This window comes from Panthera uncia, chromosome F1 (genome assembly GCF_023721935.1).
Source record: "Panthera uncia isolate 11264 chromosome F1, Puncia_PCG_1.0, whole genome shotgun sequence".
NCBI lineage: Eukaryota > Metazoa > Chordata > Mammalia > Carnivora > Felidae > Panthera > Panthera uncia.
Window position 1 is genome coordinate 1972496 of NC_064813.1, and position 20533 is coordinate 1993028.

The window sequence follows — 20533 nt, forward strand, 5'->3', positions numbered from 1 at the left end:
CAGCGGCTCCACCGCGGTAGCGGGACCCTAGGCCTGACCACGCAGTTCCGCTCCTCCAGTCCTGCAGGGGGCGCTGTGGCACCCTGCCACCTGTCTCCCGGCTCTCGACTCCTCCCGGCGAGCTCCCAGAGGCGCAAGCTCGCGGCTCCGCCCCTTCTGGCAGCATCCCTCCTTCCCATTGGGCGAGGGCGGGCCGGGCCGTCCAATGGGACGGGGCGTTGGTGCGAGGAGGCGCCGCCATCTTGGGCCGCTGGGTCTTCGCACCGGTCGCTGGCTGCCCGAGGTGGGTGGAAGGTGGGCCGGGTCGCGCCGCCTGTGGTCGCGGGCCTCGCCTCCTCTCGCGCTCCGCTGCGGCCCCACGATGCCGCAGTACCAGACCTGGGAGGAGTTCAGCCGCGCGGCCGAGAAACTCTATCTCGCCGACCCTATGAAGGTAAGTCGCCGGCGGGGCCGCGGGTCAGGATGTCTTCCCTGCCGCCCGCGCGGCCTCCGGAGCTTCTCCAGCCCCCTGGCCGGTGCTGGTGGTGAGCGGAGACGGACTCTCTCCTCCCCGGGGAGCGGCCGGACGGGGTCCTCGCGCGGCCCTGCGCATGCCCTCCTCTCCCCCAGGCCCTCAACCTCCCCGCCGCCTTCGCTGGGTTTACGTGTCTCTCAGGGCAGGGCTCCTCCCCCTGCAGCCGCGGCCCGGGTGCCCCCTCTTCCGACCTCCTGCAAATAAAACCGGGACGTTTGTCTGTCCCCGCCGAGACACTTGAAAGAGGCCCCCCAGTTGGGAGGCATCCGCACCCCTTAGAATCGTGGTTCTTAACCTTTCGGAGGTCGGTGCCCTCTTGAGTGAGAGTGCTTGCACCCTTTCCCCAGAACATCAGCGTTTGCAGATGGGTTTAGGGGGTTCGTTCACTACCGCCACAGAAGTCGAAAGTAGATGCCAGAGGTCAGGTCACCATTAAAGGGCACGGAAGTCCCAGCGGCGGGAAGTTAAGCCTTCGGGTCTTGATTTTTTTTCCGCTGGAGGTTTTATTTATTTTGTTGTCATACCCAAAGAGTGTTTAAATAATGGGGCGCCTGGGTGGCTCAGTCGGTTGAGCATCTGACTCTTGATCCCGGCTCAGGTCATGACCTCAGGGTTCGTGAGTTCCAGCCCCGCATCCGGCTCTGTGCTGACAGTTCGGATCCTGGAGCCTGCTTCGGATTCTGTGTCTCCCTCTCTCTCTGCCCCTCCTCTGCTCATGCTCTGTCTCTGTCTCTCTCTCAAATATAAAGTAAGACATAAAAATAATAATAAATAGCTCCTTGCTAATTAAAAAGCTTGCCAGGTTTCTAGACCTAGAAAAGTAGCAAGAAGCTGTAAGACAATAAAAAGTCCACTCTTTACAGTAAAAGGTTGCAATGATAAGAGGTGGTGGAACGGGTTAGATGTTTTGGGGGTTGAGTATGTTGTTTTTGACCGGATCCCTGGCTCCTCCATTGGTCGACTTCCCTGTGTGCAGGGACGCTGCTTCTCGAGCTCCAGCTGCGGGGACAGTGCGGCCCAGGACTCGCGTCCAGCAGTACCCACAGCTACCAGAGTGTTTGAAAACAGGGCAAAGAACATACACGTTCCCATCAGGAGCCATCATGTTTCAAGAGCAGGGTCGGGAAAACGAAAATAAAATGGTAGTTACAGAGGATTGCTGTGAACACAGCCAGTCTAGAAGAGGCCAGAAGGGGAACCTTTCAGCTCCTCACCCCATAGAAAATCCCAGTGCCCTGGAAGCCTCTGCCTCCTCATGACAGCCTTCTGCGGGTGTTTGTTGTTTTATAGGGATGAGGGGAGGAGTGCGGAGGGGGAGCTGGACCAAGTTTTCTTGGGCGCCTTCCAGGTGACAGCCATTCAGGTCCTTCTGCGTGTGATTTATGTGAGCGGTTAAGACCCTCCCTGGAGGGAAACGAACAGTCTTTGATACGTTAGCTGGTTTGCCCGGGGTCTAAGAGGTGAAGCCAAAGTTCGAACCCACTTCTCTAAACCCCGAGTCTGAGCTCTTCCTGCCGGTCTGTGAAGACGAAGAGATGTTTTCTCGGGACCCTGGAGCCGGTCGTGCGGAACCCTCTGTCCTCTTCCACCCGTTGAGCCCGTCAGCACACCCACCACCTTTAACGTCGCTGGAGACGGTGTTCCCTCTGGACCACGTAACAACCTCCTAGTCGGTCCTTCTGTGTCTCCGGTCCCTCCTGCATTCACTCAGGCCACACCGTCTGAGACAAAAACCGACTTCTCTGTTTCCTGCTTAAATGGTGTGTTTACACTGATTGCCGGAGAAAGTCCAGGCTCCCGGTCCACAGTCTGACCCTCTCCAGTCTTTCTGGCTTTTCCTCCACTCTGGTGCCCTGACTTTCCAGAATTGTCTTCGTTCGTGCAGCTGCTTCAGCTTCTCTCCTGCCTTCTTCCCTAGAAGCAGAACGGCATGCATTTCCACAGCTGCCTTCAGGAAGCCTTCTCACCCCTCCCCTTCCCCCAACTTAAATCACTTGTTTTCTCTTCTAGCATTTCCCCCCGAGTATGCCTTCGTGGGATTTGATCCGTGCTGTCCTCTGTCTGGTGTTTTGGTTGAACTCATAAGAAAACAAGAACCTGATGGCTTTTTCTTTCTTTGTGGCGTCTGACCTGGTTGTCTTAGGTGCCCCCTAACTTACAAAATGGACCCTCTTACAGTGGCTCTCATTTCTCCTCATGAAGCCAGCAAGCATTCTTTTAACAGAGAGATGACTTTACATAGTTGTCTTGCTTTGTACGGTATAAGGTTTCGTTGTGTTTCTGGAAAGCTGATTATTTAAAACGGAATTAAGTAGCAGAACGGAATTAAATAGCCCAATAAATAGATCGGGTGTCCAAAGATAATCTAGTTGTAATTTACATAAGTGCTTGGTGAGTTCCCTTTTGCCCTTCACCAAAACAAATCTCATGGTGGCAGCCTTTTTGTCCCCCAATCCTGGGAGAGCAGAGAGCATGACGGGAAAGGCTGTAGGTTACAGCTCTTAATACCCCTTTTTATATTGTTTCCAGAATTGTCTTGAGATTTCAGGTTCTACGTTGTAACCGTTTTAAAAACGTTCCTACTGGGGCGCCTGGGTGGCTCAGTTTGTTAAGCGTCTGGCTTCAGCTCAGGTCATGATCTCACGGTTCAGGGGTTCAAGGCCCGAGTCGGGCTCTGCGCTGACAGTGTGGACTCTGCTTGGGATCCTCTCTGTCCCTTCCTCTCTCGTGCGCTCTCCCTCTCTCTCGTTATTCTTAAAAAAGAATAATGTTAGCAAAGTTGTGAACTCTGTCGGGAGATGCTTTCTTTTAGGTGAGTCATTTTCTTGGCTGTCTAACCGTACGTAGCATGCCGAGCAGTGAAAGGAATTGTGTAGCATGGCGCTCAACGTAGGAATTATTTTGGAAAAGTTGAGGATGGAGACTTCTTTCCAAGACAGAGTTCTGCTTTTCTGTCGTAACGCATCGTGTCGTGCCATCATGATAAAGACGTGTTTGTGTCCGAATCCGCCTCCTGAGAGCCTGGAGGAGGGATGGCAGGGACCACTGCGGCCGGGCTTCCTGAGATGGATTTGGACCCAGTCTGCTGTTTTTCCCACTGCTTTTCCCATCATTCCTCTGTGGCAGGGTGATAGGTATTGCAGGGTAGGGAGAACTTTCTCCTCTAACCCCCTTAGGTTTAGTATTTAAAACTGGGGACCCGCAAATCACCCTGACAAAGGACAGAGTAACAAGAGGAAAAAACCCCGACACGTGTGCACATGAACGTGCACGAGTTCACAAAGCAGTGTGACTGAGGAGACAGAATCGGGGCCTCTAACCTGTCTTACCAAGGTCCTAAAGTGTGGGAAGGAGGGTACCCAAAGGAAAGCGGGTTTGGAACTTCCGGGAAGAAGGGTATGCTGTGGGAATGTGTGGTAAATGAGAGTCGTAAGGTTTGCGATGCCCTCTTTTCCCAGTAAGGAAGAAAGGGACACCTTTACTCTTAGAAATTTATGTCGGGGCGCCTGGGGGGCTCAGTCAGTTAAGCATCCGCCTTTTTATTTCAGCTCAGGTCATGATCTCAACGTTGGTGGGTTTGAGCCCCACGTTGGGCTCCATGCTGACAGCACAGCCTGCTTGGGATTCTCTCTCTCCCTTGCTGTCTCTGGCCCTCCCCCTCGCACGTGCGTGAGCGGCTCTGTCAAAATAAGTAAACAAACTGGAAAAAAAAAAAATTCATGTCACTTTTACAAAGGTTCGTTTATGTCCTGCTTGTAGCCAGAAGGGGCAGAGAGAGCTAATTGCTCTGAGCTCGGGTCAGTCCTTATGCCAGAGTGATAGGTTTGAGGTGGCATGGTGGGGTCCCCTTCAGTAAATAGACCGTCCCCAACTTAACGTTGGTTGGACTTTCGGTGCTGCAAAAGCAATGTAAGTTCAGTAGAAAGCATGCTACGAATTTGAACTTCGATCTTTGCTTGGGCCGGTAATCAGCAGACAACGCTCCCATGAAGCCGGGACCGCCGGTAGCGGGCCATAGCTCTCCATCGGCCACGCCATCAAGAGGATAAACAGCCGGTACGCTCCGAACCCCTCTGTACCCACGCAGGCATCGTTTGCAGTGTGGTGTTCGACAAATTACATAAGACGTTCAGCATTTTGTTATCAAATAGGCTTGGTGTTAGATAATTTGGCCCAACTGGAGGCTAATGTAAGCGTTCGGAACGTCTTTCAGGTCCGCTAGGCTGTGACGTTTGGTAAGTTAGGTATGTGAAATGCATTTTCGACTTAACGATATGTATTTTTTTAAGATTTTATTTTTAAGTAATCTCTACACCCAACGTGGGGCTTGAACTCAACCACCTCAAGATCAAGAGTCTACTGAGCCAGCCAAGCGCCCCCTTTCTTAAAAGTAATTTCTACACCCAGCATGGGGTTCGAATTCACAACCCTGAGATCAAGAGTCGGATGCTCTACCGACTAAGCCAGCCAGGCGCCCATGATATTTTCAGTTTATGATATTTTCATCTGACGGTGGGTTTATTGGGACATGACCCCATCATAAGTCAAGAAAGGTCTGTGTATCCTAAACCGACTGAACCAACCAGGCACCCTTAAGAAAGGTCTGTGTATTCTTAATGCCAAACCACCTGAAGAGTCTCCTGGACGTTCCCTGCATGTGGGTGTGTTTTGGGAATTTTCAGTACATCTCTTCAAACTGGCTGCAAGTAAAATACCCGGCTTTTAAAAAAGTTTTTGAAAAACGAATTGTAGCGATAGGAATGGACAAAAATACCTTTTCCTACCTCATTTCGATAATAGCAAAGATGCTTCTGGGTATTTTGGCTATTAATTCTAAAAGAGTGCTTTCAGCGTACCTGAAGACTAAGTTAATTTTGAAAAATGTGTTCTGACTTCACTGTTTCTAAATGTGTATTTTTATTTCAGGCACGTGTGGTTCTCAAATATAGGCATTCTGATGGGAGTTTGTGTATTAAAGTAACAGATGATTTAGTTGTAAGTATACATTTTTATTTGTTGCATACTTCCAGATTTGTTGGAATTAATCCTTTTGAAATTACTTATGTAGCATTTATACAGATTGCCTGTTAGGATGCTTACTTTGCATTTTGTTCCAAAGTCAACCTCATTCTAGAAGCTGCCTTTATAGACTTTTGGGGAATAACTTCCTTCATCAATACAGTATGTCAGGTGTAATTTAATTACTTTCAGACTTGAAGCGAGAGGAGTGTGGAGACCCAAAGTGGACGCTCCTTATGAGCGTGTGAGAAGGTGATGGTATTTGGACACAGGTTCTAGGCTTTATAGTCCACCCTCTCTCCTTCCCCGTCTGCTCTGTCTTGTCACTTGCACACATCCCAGTAATCCCTCGGCCCCCTGCCACCTGCTCCCCACCGGCCACTGCTCCCCACCGCCAGTGGCCGTCTGCTGAGCTACTCTCCCCTGAGCTACTCTCGTCTGCTGAGCTACTCTGGGTGAGATCCCGTCAGCAGCCCCTCATTTTCAGACCTCATGTTCTCATCAGCTCGCATGTTACCGGACCTCCCTGCTGCTCTGATACAGGAAACCACTCTCTGGTGGGAATTATTTTGGCATCTGTGGTTCCATTTTATTTTTTTTCTCTCTTCTCTGTTTCATTCCTCTTTGCTAATAAATATTGGTTTCTCCAGGATTCTGTCCTTGGCCATCTTTCCATACTGCTTCTGGAGCGGTCCGTTCAGCCACGGAGCCCAGGACTGCCTGGGTCTAGGCCTGTCTCCAGATTTGTACATTTAGCTCATGCTTTTCTCCTGACTTGCCGCCCAGCTCTCTGTTGAGCATCCTCGCGTCGGTGCTTCTCGGAATTAGCCCGTCTAGAGTGGAACCAGACTGCCACCTCCCGTTTCCTGGCCTTGGTTGGTTACACTCTCACCCACCTGCTCGGAAACCCTGGGATAATGTCAGGCTCCCTCCTTTCCCGTCCTCACCTGCACTGTTCTGCACTCGAAGAGCGTGTATTTTGATCCTCTCACGTGCCCACGTGCTCGCCCGGGCCTTCGGGAATGACCGGCCCGAGCGCCCTCGTCTCATGTCCTGCCACGAGGGCCCTGTCTTCGCTCTTCTCCCCTCAGTTCAGGGCATCATCCTCACCTGGCGAGCCTGCCAGACTGGTCTCCTGACTGTGTGCCTGCCGCCAGTTCATCTTCAGTGGTCCCGAGGGACTTCCACAAACACACATTTGCTCATTAGGACCCTGCCGAGAAACCTTAGTGCCTTCCCCATCGCTGCTCGCGTGGCCGCAGCCTCGTGTCCCCTCCACCCTTCGCCTTTTCTGTTACCTGGGGGCTCCTGGGACCTGGGGGCTGTCGTGAGCTTTCCCACTTCTCCGTGCTTCGGAGGGATCTGTGTCCGTGTCTGCAGCTCTGAATCCCACCCCCGCCCCAGTGTGGCAAGACTGATGCTTCTCTTCCCAGACCCGGCTCAGAGGGTTGCTTCCCTCCAGCTTTTCTTTTTCACTCTCTTTGTCCTGTATCGTCATTGTTTCATCATATTTGTCTTTGTAGTAGATTGTGGGCTTCTGAGAGAACGGGGAGCAGAGAATTCTTACCTGTGTTGCTAGTGGTTAGCGTGATGTCTTGACCCGGAGGGTACTTAGCGAGCAGGCGTTTATTTTCCATTACTGTTTTCGTAAGGTTTAGTTTTTTAAGTTCTCTCTATGCCCAACGTGGGGCTCGAATTCACAACGCCAAGATCAAGAGTCACTCGCTCCATTGACTGAGCCAGCCGGGCGCCCCGGTAAACATGTTTTTCGTAGGTTAGTTCTTTTAAACATCTTATAGTGACTGGAAATCACTTTTTGTCTCCGGTTACGTATTATACTTTTGCATCCTATATTTGTGTTGAAGGTCCCATTGTCAGGTTGCACAAATTCAGACTTTGCGTGACCACCACGTGTTCCGGGAACCACTTAAGTTGGGTGAGGTCACTGGAAACGTGAGACAGGACAAGTAAGCGGAGGTGCAGTCGGTCAGACCTGGAATCAAGGCGTTCGAATCCTAGCTCGGCCCTTTCCCGGCCCTTCAGCCTCGGAGAGGTTTGGGCCAAAAGTTTGGCTTTCCGGGCCTCAGTTTCCTGACCTGGAAGCGCCCCGGCGGCGGTCACTTACCCGACGTCGTGGCCGTAAACCACCTGTGGGGAAGGACACGGCTCTGTCCCGCCTCTTCTCGGTCCGCACACATGTCCCTGAGCCTCGAGCGCTCACGCTGAGGATCGTTTCTCTGTGACGGGCACAGAGTGGAAACTGCTGCATTCTGTGTTTAAAACAGCAAACAACACAAACTGATGTTCACACAAATTGAGGACCTTCCGCCTCTGGTCGTGATTCTGCCTGGTTCAGGACTCCCGGGTGGCAGTCTTGGGGAGGACTTGATGCATCACTCCTGTGATTCCTGCGACCAGATCGAAATACGATCTTTGGTTTCTTTGTTAAAACTGCTGAGAGTTAGTCCGTGTTTGGAAGGAAGCAGACACAGTTGAACCCATTCTCCTGAACAGTAGATCTGGGAATCCGCTCCAGCGGTAAAAATCTGGTCTCTACTAACCCTTGAAACAAGTTTGCGCACCTCCCTTGCTAAGGCGATTTAATAGTTAACGGTCCCTTCGCAAACTCAGCCTTGGGCTACATTTATTGTTGTCACCATGAGGCTTTGACTTTTCTATAATCCCATTTGTGCATCGGTTTTTCCTCCTCCCATGACTGATTTAAACATTTTCTATGAATCTGAAATCTTTTTTGTGAGACCAGAATGACAAGGCAGATCCATTCGCCCTCACGGCCTCATCACGAGATTGTCACACCTCCCACGATGTGTGGGCAAACATTTTCAGTAAGTGATTTTGGAGGGCAGAGTGGATTCAGACCATTTGGGGATGATAAGATCGAACTGTAGATTACTTAAGTTGATGAACATTATTGCAGGATCGTCCATTCCCTTTGTTTAAGGCTCATGTGAACCCTTAAGATGGGCCGGAGAAAAATGGACCTATTATTACAAAATGAGGGAAAGAGCTGCCAGCTGAAATTTGATATTTTTGAAGACTGTAGAAAAATGGTATCTGAGAGACCTCCAGCAGGTCTTAAGTACCTGCCTAGTGAACAGTGTAACTTACAGCAAAGAAGAATTTGATTAAAGAATTGGATTAAACATCGTACATCCCTTCAACATATCAAGGTTGGACAGATTTATGCGGTTTAGTTGAGGCAGTGACCAGCTGTGAGCAAGTGATGCTGGATTTTCTCTTAAATTCTCATTACTGCCTCCTCCCCATCTCCCATTTGCAGTAGGAAAAGGGATCCTGATCCTGCTATGCTTTCCCCAGTATAACTCCATTATTTATGACCAGATCCCAGGGGAAAATAAGTTGATTCCAATCCTTGAGTCCTCATCAGACCCCACAGCAGGATTTAGCTTATTACTTAATTGGTCATTTTTGAGACACCTCTGATAGAGTTCATTTCATTTTTTTAATTTACAGCAGTGGAGTTGGGAATACTGTAAGATGCTAAAGGAATGTAATTGCTGGGGTCTTAAAAACCTGAGCGTATTGGGGCACCTGGGTGGCTCAGTCTGTTAAAGCTTCCGACTTGGGTTCAGGTCATGATCTGGTTTGTGAGTTCGAGCCCCGCGGTTGGCTCTGTGCTGACAGCTCAGAGCCTGGAGCCTGCTTCAGATTCTGTCTGTCTGTCTCTCTCAAAAATAAATAAACATTAGAAAAAGAAAGAAATGATTGTATTTACCTTAGTATGACCTCTGGAGGGAATGGGATAAAATGTGGTAGGAAAGACTCAGGTTTGTACCCAATCCTACATTTGCTACATTGTTAATCTAGTTTTATGAGTTAATGTGCGCTTTTGAAATTTCTGACAGTGTTTGGTGTATAGAACAGACCAAGCCCAAGATGTCAAGAAGATTGAGAAATTCCACAGTCAACTAATGCGACTCATGGTAGCCAAGGAATCCCGCAGCGTTGCCATGGAAACGGACTGAATGGTTTGGAAGGAAGATGACCCTTCTTTGGAAGTAAATATCTTTTGAATTTGAAAACAGTGTCGGGAGAGAAAGTACCTTATGTAACTAAGTGGGCTCTTCAGAAGCGGGAGATCGTTTTTTGTACTTTTTTTGTAATGTTTGCGTTAGAGAGCTAGGACTGTAAATGCTTTCAGGTAGAAAGCCTTTATTTATTTTTGGAAATTGAACAAGAAATGCATCTATGTTGGAAACTTTTTGCAGATCGATGTTGGGCGAAATACATAATTATTCCATGGTTAAGTTTGTATCCGTAATTTGAAAATGAGCTGTCAATAAAAGCCCATTCTTCCTTAAATTTAGTGAATCTGTCTTTAAAAGAAAATGAACCGTACACATTTTGCTGCATTGATAGGTTTCTTTTGGAGCATAACAATTGTGTCGTTGAGGACCCACCACCGTCGGGTACGGTGAGTGGAATTCTGTGCACAGCAGCACACCGGTCTGTCTGTGGGCGAGGCGTCTCAGCTGTGTCTCCAAGTGATCATGGAACCAAGTGTGCTTGACCTAAAACGTTGCGGCTTTAGCCTGCATTTTTTACCATAAGGGATTTGTAGTATCATTCACTTGTTGAGCAGATATTTGCTTTGAATCCAGCTTTCAGTGCCCGAGAACAACCGCAGTTACTTCAAGCGCATGGTCACTGCTGTACTGAGACCACCGTATTCCAGAAGGCCTTGCCACGCGTTTCCCGTCTGTGTTTTCTCAGAAGGGCTAACGATGTGACCCGTGAAGTCTGCGGGTGTCTGCGCCACCGCTGCCCGTCTCTCCCTTCACCAGGATGTTGTGTGACTGTCACGATGTTATGTTGTCCGCTGAACCAGAAGTATGATGTTATTTGATACTCATCGTATAATTGTAACCTGAGTTTCACCACCTAAATGTTCGCGTGTTGCTTCCTATGTTAAAATATTTTTTGTTAGGAATTTGTCGTGTTGAACAACATTTTAACCTGGGAAATTCCGTCAGCCATATGACTTTTTTCATGTTTCCGAGAAGTCTATAAAATATTATATGGATGTATGTTGTCTCCTGAAGTTTTTAACTTCTCAAGAATTTATTGATTTCTTGACTGGCATATACTATATTCATTTAGTCTAAAATAAGCCTAGTGATACTGTAAGTAATTTTTTTTTTGTCTGTCAGTGCCTTTTATTACATGACTTTCTGTGAAGATCTATGTTGATGGCAAGGTGGTTTTCTTGGTTAAGAAAAGTAACATCAAATAGTAAAGGGTATTTTGGGTTTGTGGTCCCCCCCGCCGCCTAGAATGAATGGGGTCACTGGAGGATTTTTTGGATCTTTTTTCTCTCATTTACACCTTCCACTTCTTAACGGTACTTTGTAAAAATAACCTGGAAGGGACAGACTGGGATTCGGGGTCCTGGGGTCCTCGTAGCTCAGAGCAGAGGGCACACGCACGCCAGACTCCGTGGCCTCCAGTCTTGGCCCCACTGCTCACCGACCCTGGTCTCAGGATGCTTCAGACACCGGGCTCGCAGGTGCTCCTGGGACTTGACGAGGGCTGAATGGCGTCACCTCTTTCAAGCCCTCAGCGCAGTCCCCGCAGCGGAAAGCTCCATCACAAGAGCTGTCGACAGGAGGACAGTTTTCAGGGAAAGGGTATGGCCAGCCTTTAGTTTTATTTCATAATTTTAATTGAAGGATTATTTAGAGACAGCATCTGCCTTTTCTGCCGAGAGCTGTGTCTATTATTAAACGCTGCTTCTGGCAGTTGGGACGTGAGACGAGACTGCCCGCAACAGAGCGTGTTCTTCTGTGTGGAGAAGCCGAAATCCTCAAACCTAAAACTTGTGTTTATTTGTCCCTACACAAAATAAAGTTATTAGGAGAATCAGTTGGTAAACGTTTTGCATTTCTTAAACACCACATAAACAACAAAACAGCAAACATCGTACGTTCTGAAAACTGCAGTGCTGTATCCTTCGTTGTTTGTTTTTTGTTGTTTTTTTAATCATGAAGTGTTTCTAGACGCTGTAATCAGGCTTCCGGGGACGAATTTTGAGCACCTTGTCGGCGTGTTTGATCCAACACTGCTGACGCTAAGACAAGCCAGGAGAAGTCACCGTGGTGATTGAGATTCCAGACTGTAGTTAGCAGGTCAGATCGTCGCGTTTCGTGTTTCTCTGACAAAGGCCCACTCTCTGCACCTTGTGAAGTGTTGCTGGTCGGCCACACGTGTTCTCTGCCGTCAAGGGTTGGCTTCTCCCCCTTGGGCCTCCTGGCCGGCCAACCTTTTGTCTTAAAAATAATCTTTCTCAGCCACAGCTTTTAAGTCACCGATGAGACGCGGGATTGGCAGAATTTTACAGTCGATACCGCCCACTGCCCTTAGAAATACCTAACGTTAACAACCGCCTGGTGGGCATGGCCTTCACAGTATTCTAAAACCAGTTCAAAATGAGACATGTGAGATTAGTTGCCCAGGAGCAGGAAGAGGTCCCGTCCTTCCCGAGTACTGAAAATGAACCTAAAAACCAGATCCCTGTATTTACTGCGCCCCTACCGTGCAACCTAGTAAAACCCGCCTTGTGGTAATGGCAGTATCGTAGTAGTTCGTAGTATTTCTCTTCGAGACGCACGGAAAATGTTCCCCTAGTACTGCGGTTAAAATTTATGAGAGCGGAAGAAAGTCCCAAGCATGGCATCCCTCTTGCGCTAGTTGGGGGGCGCCTGGCTGGCAGAGGAGAGTGCAGATCTTGGTCTCGGGGCCGTGAGTTTGAGCCCCGCGTTGGGGGTAGAGGTTACTAAAAAACAAAGTAACAGCGCTGGTTGGGCTGGTTCCCGATGCGGAGCTGAGTGCGTGGAACAGCTGTTTGAGGACCGTGAAAGGAAACCGTTGGATTAGGGGAGATGAGAGTTGGAAGTACCACCGAGCCAGCGGTGAGTCCTTTCTCCCCTTCTGGTATCCCCCAGCCTGAACTCGGCGCACTGAGAACCTAGAAGTGAGTCCCGGGGCGCAGACAGGGGACCTCAAGCCCTCTGGGTCTGGCTCAAGGAGTTGAAGGGTAACTCCTACTACGCCCAAGAGAGTGTAGAAATCCTTTGTTTTGGTTTTTTCCCTTGTTTTGTGTTCCCTTACAACCCTCCCCCAGGCAATCCCAGGATGGTCAGGGCATCAACTATAGCTGTATTTCCAAGAGGGTAAGAGCCAGTCTCCACTGCATTTTTCTCTGCCCTCCATCTACTTGGCCTGGGTGTAAACACCGTGGCAAAAGAAGTCTAGTGGCCGGAGAACGAGATATAGAAGGAACCAGAAAGCACCAGAAGTCACAGAGAGGAAGAATTCAGAAAGTGACCTGGTAAATTGTGAACTCCTGGGTCCATTGCCAGCCTGCACATATGTATGATCTGATCCTTTTCAGCAGACCAGAGACTCCGCCTGAACTAATAAAGAGCCCACCACCCAAATCCCAGATGGGCCACTGGGAGGCATTCACATGCAGTAGGTCCAAAAAGCACTGCAAAGATTTTGAAAGTTGAACTGATATTCCCAACTGCCTTCTGAAGGCTAGGATTCCAGTGTCCGATCAGCTGTCAAAACATTTGCCTGATCTTATACACATGAAACTAACGTTTTATGTCAGTTACGCCAGAATTAAACAAATAAACCTTTGCCTGCAACCTAACCAGGTTGACTGCCTGCTGAAAGAAAAACCTGGTATTTGCCGTAGGATTTAAACAAGACCCAGTTTGATGATGTTCAGAATGTCAAGGAAACCAGAATTACCTGGCATACCAGGAAATGGGGAGAAATCTCAACTCTCAGAAAAAGACCATCCGGAGATGCTAGCACTGAGATATCACAGATGTTGGGATTATTTGACAAAGACATTAAAGCAACTATTACAAAAGTGTTCCAGCAAGTAATCAGGAATAGTCTTGTAGGCAATGAAAAAACCCAAATCACAGCAAAGAAATAGAAGGTGTGTGTGTGTGTGTGTGTGTGTGTGTGTGTGTGTGTGTATTGTATATATATATGTATATATATGTATGTATGTATGGAAGAACGAAGTGGAAATTTCAGAACTGAAACAGTAACCAAAATTAACTCCCAGAATGGTCTTTAGTGTAATGGAGGAAAGAACAAACTTGGAGATAAACCAAGAGAATTTAAGCTGAAGAACAGAAAAAGATTGGGAGACAGCAAAGACACGAGCAGAGCTTCAGAGATCTGCAGGACGATAATACAGGGTCTGACATTTGTGCCTTCAGAATCCCAGGAAGAGAGAAGAAAGCATGAAATATTTGAAGAACTACTGGCTAGAAACTACTCAAATTTGGTGAAAAACTTAAACCTATAGATTCAGGAAACTCAGAGACCCATGCCCCAACAAGTACATTTTTAATATCAAAAGATAGGTCCTAAGAGCTTTAAAACATTGCCAAGAGAAATTAAGATTTAAATGAGTGAGCTATTGCATTCACGTGTCAGAGGAATCCGTATTATCAAAGTGTCATTTTTCCCTAAATTGATCTATACCTCCATTGTATCTCTAGTTAAAATCCCAGTAGGCTTTTTTGTAGAGATTGATACGCTTATCTGAAATTCACATGGAAAAGCAGAGGACCTGGTCGAGAATAGGGAACAGACCCACACATATGTGGATAACTGATATGTTATAGAAATGCAGAAACGAGTCATGGAGAAAGGACAGTCTGTTCAACAAATGGTGCTGAGATTATTAGATATTTGTTTTGGATTTTATTATGTAATCCACACCCAACATGGGGCTCAAACTCAACAACCCCAAATCAAGAATTGCACGTTCCACCAACTGAGCCAGCCAAGTGCCCTGCAAATAATGTAAACTTTGGCCTCTGCCTTGTACCATATACAAATATTAATTTAAGATGAACCACAGGGGAACCTGGGTGGCTTAGTCAGCTGGGCATCTAACCCTTGATCTCAACTCAGGTCTTGATCTCAAGGTCGTGGGTTTGGGCCCCACATTGGGCTCTGCTCTGGGCATGGAGACAACTGAAAGGAAAGTATTTTAAAAATTTAAAATGAACTATGGATCTAAATATAAAGCCATAAAACTTCTAGAAGAAAACGAGGATTTTTGTGACCTTGGTTAGGCAAACATTTCTTAATCTGTATGCAGCCTATAAAAAAAAAATTAAAATCTTCTGTTCTTCCAGAGTCACTGTTAAGACAATGACAAGCCACGTATCAGAAAAAATTATCTGTGAGGCTCCTAGGTGGCTCAGTTGGTTAAGCATCTGGTTCTTGGTTTCAGCCCAGGTCATGATCTCATGGTGCGTGGGATCGAGTCCCGTATCAGGCTCTGCACTGTCAGCAGAGTCTGCTTAGGATTCTGTCTCTCCCTCTCTGTGCCTCCTCCACTCATGCGCTCACTCGCTCTCTCAAAATAAATAAACTAGAAAAAAAATTATTTGCAAAGCATATATATATAATATATATAAGAACTCTCATATAAAAAACTCTGAAAACTCAATAACCGCCCCCCCCAAAAAAAAGTACACAAAAGATTTGCACAAACACTTCACTGGAGAAAATGTACAGATGCCCAAAAGCTCATGAAAAGATGTTCAACATCATTAGTTGCCATTTAAAATCAAGTTTAAAAATAAGAAGAAGCAACCAGAATTCTCACGCAGCTGATCGGAATGTAACCTGATACAGCCATTTGGAAAACAGGCGGTTTCTTTTAAAATTATGCATACATTTACCACACACACAAAGGCCTGTATGTGATATTATGTGATATTATTTTAAAGTAGTCTCTACACCTAACATGGGGCTCAAACTCACAACCCCGAGATCAAAACTCGCATGTTCTATGGACTGAACCAGCCGGGCGCCCCAACTTCTACATGAATGTTGATAGTGGCTTTATTCACTAATAGCCCCAAACTGGGAACAACAGAAAAGTCCATCAACAAGTCCGGTTACTGGATAAACAAGTTGTGGCACGTCCACACGTGGCCATACCACTCAGCAATGAAAAGGAATAAACTGTCAACACACACAACAACATGGGTGAATCTCAAAATAATTATGCTGAGTCAAAGGAACCAGATGTGCAAGAGTTCCATACCGAATGATTTAACTTAGGGAGATTTCTGAAAACTGCAAAATAATCTACAGTGACTGCAGATCAGTGGTTCCCTTGGGGGAAAGGGGCACGTGAACAGAAGGAATTGCAGTGAGACGCGAGGAAACTCGGGGGGGGGGGGGGGGGTAACGGGGGTCTTCACCAACTCGCTCTTCCTGGGCTGCTCCCAGCCAGCATCTGACCACGGCAGGGGTGCCAGCAGCGAGCCAGTCCTGCCCCATGCGGCCTGGCCACCATTTTGGGTGGCACTGCCTTCTGAGGCTCTCCCCAGCCTCTCCCTTCATGGGTGTTTCTGCCAGTAAATCTGCACGCTTCCTATTCCAGCTTGGTGTGTTTTCTGGAGGACTTGACTTTATACAGTGCCTTCACGTGTGTGTCGTCTGAATTTGAAGATGTTTGCTAATTTTCTGTTGAGTTGTTGTCATTTCTTTAAGGGTTCTTGGGAGCTCGGACGAGTTCCTTAACTTCAGTGCCTCAGTTTCCTCCTATGTGAATGGCAATGATAATAGTATTTACTTCATAGGGTTGTAATAAAGATGAAGGAAATTAATCACATGGAAAGCACTTAAGAGCGTGCCTGGCACATAGCAGTCTCTACGTGTTCGGTAAACATAAAAAAAAACAGCGGTCCTGTGTGTGTTCAGAATGTCCTTTGCTATGTACGTTGCAAACGTTTTTGCCCGACCCGTCCCTCATGCTGCACTTTTGCGTGGGGATGATTTGGTTCCTTGCAAACCAGTTTCTTTCCTGTGGCTGCCACATCAAATCACCACAAGTTTAGTGGCTTAAAACAACACAAATTTATTCCCTCAAAGGATCAGAAGTCCAAAGGGACTCTTAAAGAGCTGAGAAGTTGCCAGTAGGGCTCGCTCCTCCTGGGGCCTCTAGGGGAGAATCCATTTCTCTGCCTTTCCCGGCCCCTGGCTCATGGCTCCACATTACATCGCCCCATTTCTTTTTTTTTTTAATTTTTTTTTTAAATTTTTTTTTTCAACGTTTTTTATTTATTTTGGGACAGAGAGAGAGCATGAACGGGGGAGGGGCAGAGAGAGAGGGAGACACAGAATCGGAAACAGGCTCCAGGCTCCGAGCCATCAGCCCAGAGCCTGACGCGGGGCTCGAACTCACGGACCGCGAGATCGTGACCTGGCTGAAGCCGGACGCTTAACCGACTGCGCCACCCAGGCGCCCCTTTTTTTTTTTAATTTTTAAAAAATGTTTATTTTAGTTTCGAGAGAGAGCAGGAGCAGGAGAGGGGCAGAGAGAGAGGGAGACACAGAATCCGAAGCAGACTCCAGCCTCCGAGCTGTCAGCACAGAGCCCGACGCAGGGCTTGAACTCACGAACCGTGAGATCATGACCTGAGCTGCAGTCGGATGCTTAATAACCAACTGAGCCACTTGCACTCCATTTGCACCCCATTTCTGTCTTCACATCACCTCTGCCTCGTTTGTCCTTCTTGCTTCCCTCTTACAAAGACTCTTATGATTACATGTAGTGCCCATCCATGTACTCCAGGATAATGTCTCCATCCCAATCACATGTGCAAAGTCGCTTTTGCCACCTAAGGCCGTATATTCACAGGTTCTGGATATCTTTGGGGGAGCCATTATTTCTCAGCCTACTAGAGATGGGCCTTTTGTCAGACACAAGTTCCAGATTTGGACACTGGCCACTGTCTCTCCTAGTCAACGGCTTTACGGTTTGGGCTGGATGTCAGTGTGGTTGGCATTCACACACACAACTCAGAAGCACAGGAGAGTCAAAGCCTGTGAGCTCACCCTTGGCCAACTTGACCAATGGGGGCTGGGAGCTATTCATCCCGCTGGGTGGATGGCTCCGGGACTCAGTTTATAAAGCTCCTCAGAAGGTTCCGTAGAAGCAGGCACCAGTGGCCCAGAGCAGTGGCCAAGTTAAAAACACATCCTTGTATTGTCTTTTCCTCCTTTGAACCTCTCAGCCGTCACCCCTGTCCCTGGGATGATGTCCCAAATGAGCTACTTGTATGGAAGCCCACGTCTTACCCTCTGCTTACAGAAATATCTCAGAAATCAGAGCCAGAAAGAAAAAAGGAGGCAGGAAAAAAAGAGGAGAGGAAAAGCAGTTCAAGACTTGGATAACAGGAATCACAGAAGAAGGAAAATGAAGAAATCCTCAATAAGATGACTTAGGAAACGCTTGCAGAAGTAAAGGACATGACTCTGCAGACTGGAGGGCCCTCCTAGCGCCTCATGTAACACGTAAAAGTAAACTGAGTATCAAAGTCAGTGACGGAATTTCAGAACAGTGCGGGTAAAGAAAAGATCCTAGAAGCTTCCAGAGGGAAAACGAGGTTCTTTAAAAGGATCGCGCATCAGGGGCGCCTGGGTGGCGCAGTCGGTTAAGCGTCCGACTTCAGCCAGGTCACGATCTCGCGGTCTGTGAGTTCGAGCCCCGCGTCGGGCTCTGGGCTGATGGCTCGGAGCCTGGAGCTTGTTTCCGATTCTGTGTCTCCCTCTCTCTCTGCCCCTCCCCCGTTCATGCTCTGTCTCTCTCTGTCCCAAAAATAAATAATAAAAAACGTTGAAAAAAAAAATTAAAAAAAAAAGGATCGCGCATCAAAATGGTTTTGGACTTGGGGCGCCTGACTGGCTCTTGATCTCAGAATCGTTGAGTTCGAGCCCCACGTTGGGTGTAGAGATGACTTAAACAAATAAACAAAAAAAAAAAAGAAGAAGAAGAAGAAGAAGAAGAAGAAGAAGAAGGAGAAGGATGACTTTGGATTTGCCAGTGGCTACTACCAGAAACTAGGAGAGCAAGGCCATCAGACTTCTGAGGGGAAACTCTTTCCATTCTGGAGTTTTGCATTAATCACTGGGAAACATCGAATAAAGACGTTTTCCAGCCACACTTCAATTATGTTTTGCTGAGGTAACAACCCCCACCAATCTCAGTACCGTGAACAAAGTTTAGTTTTTTGCTTACGTTAGAGGTAGCTGTGGTTCCACAATCCTGCTCCTGCTCCAGTGTCTTGACTCCAGGGTCGAGGAGGAAAGAGCAAAATCTCACAACAGCTCTCAAAGCCGGTGCTCAGATGTTCCGTCATATTCTCTTGGTCAAAGCAAGAGACACGTGCAAGCCTGCCATCGGTGACCTGGGGAATTACACTCGTCTGCAGGGAGGCACCGGAGGTCACAAAGCAAAAGGCAGGATTGCCTGGGAACAGAATCCACACGATGTCTCAAAACTTTACCTCCCACCTCTGGGATGCATTCCTCCAAAATAAAGGAGTGAGCCAAGGAAGAGGGGGGTGTGGGATACAGGAAGCAGACTCGTAACAGGAGGGCCCCAAAAGGGTCCCCAGGGTGGAGGTGAAGGGGAGCCTGGCCGCAGTGGTGCACCAGGCGTGGGGCAAACACACTAGACCAGGCAGGTGGGAAGTCTCCACAGGCACTTAAGAACCATGAATTCGAAGCAAATCCAACCTGAATGAATTTACTCGGAAGAGCTGTGCATGACCGATTGGGGGGTTGGTGTTGAAGTTGGGGCTCCCAATCATGCAAAATTAAGACATGTTAATGTTAGGGAAAATGAGTTAAACAGGAAAAGAAAATTGATCATAGTTCTATAGATCAGCCCTGAATTGGCTTCATAACAATGAAAACAGTGAACAATTATATAACTAAAATTAGTTGGGGGATTTGGGCAAGGATGGGAGTCCACAGAGGGACGTCAGTTGAAGTAAGAGCTCACTTCCACATCTGTTGAGGCCTTCCACACGTAGTGGCGGAGATGTGAGTGGGGAAAAAAGGGAACCAACATAAATACACAAATATAAAAAGAATCCACTAGAAGGATTAAACCTGGCTTTTCACTCTTCCAGGAGAACGGGGGTTGGGGGTGAAACTACTATCGTCTTAAACACTTTGAGCCATTTGACGCTTCAAATTAAAACTGACTAATGCTCAACATCATCATCATCAGGGAAATACAGATCAAAACCACAATGAGACACCACTCACGCATGTCAGAATGGCTAACATTAACCACTCAGGCAACAGCAGATGTTGGCGAGGATGCGGAGAAAGAGGGTCTCTTCTGCACTGCTGGTGGGAATGCAAGTTGGTGCAGCCACTCTGGACAACAGTGTGGAGGTTCCTCAAAAAATTAAAAATAGACCTACCCTATGACCCAGCAATAGCACTGCTAGGAATTTACCCAAGGGATACAGATGTGTGATTTGTAGGGGCACATGCACCCCAATGTTTATAGCAGCACTATTGACAAGAGCCAAAGTATGGAAAGAGCCCAAATGTCCATTGATGGATGAATGGGTAAAGAAGAAGTGTGTGTGTGTGTTTACATACACACACACACACACACACACACACACACACACAATGGAGTACACACACACACACACACACAATGGAGTATTACTCGGCGATCAAAAAGAATGAAATCTTGCCATTTGCAACAACGTGGATGGAACTAGAGGGTATTATGCTAAGCGAAATTAGAGAAAGACAAATATCATATGACTTCACTCATATGAGGACTTTAAGAAACAAAACAGATGAACATAAGGGAAGGGAAGCAAAAATAATATAAAAACAGGGAGGGGGGGCAAAACATAAGAGACTCTTAAATCCAGAGAACAAACTGAGGGTTGCTGGTGGGGTGCTGGGTGGGGCGATGGGCTAAATGGGTGAGGGGCATTCGGGAGGGCACTTGTTGGGATGAGCACTGGGTGTTAAACATAGAGGATGAATCATTGGAATCTACTCCTGAAATCATTATTGCACCAGATGCTAACTAACTTGGATGTAAATTCAACAATAAAAAAAAAAAAACCTGATTAAAACACAGGG

General features: G+C 47.4%; 1 protein-coding gene across 1 annotated transcript; it reads left to right on the top strand.

The window, feature by feature from the left end:
- Window positions 1-229: 229 nt before the first annotated feature.
- SRP9 (signal recognition particle 9) lies at window positions 230-9877 on the top strand. The gene is made up of 3 exons (XM_049635103.1): window positions 230-433; window positions 5441-5509; window positions 9421-9877. Exons 1-3 carry the CDS (start codon window positions 362-364, stop codon window positions 9538-9540), a joined length of 261 nt encoding a protein of 86 aa, XP_049491060.1. The 5' UTR covers window positions 230-361; the 3' UTR covers window positions 9541-9877.
- Window positions 9878-20533: the final 10656 nt, after the last annotated feature.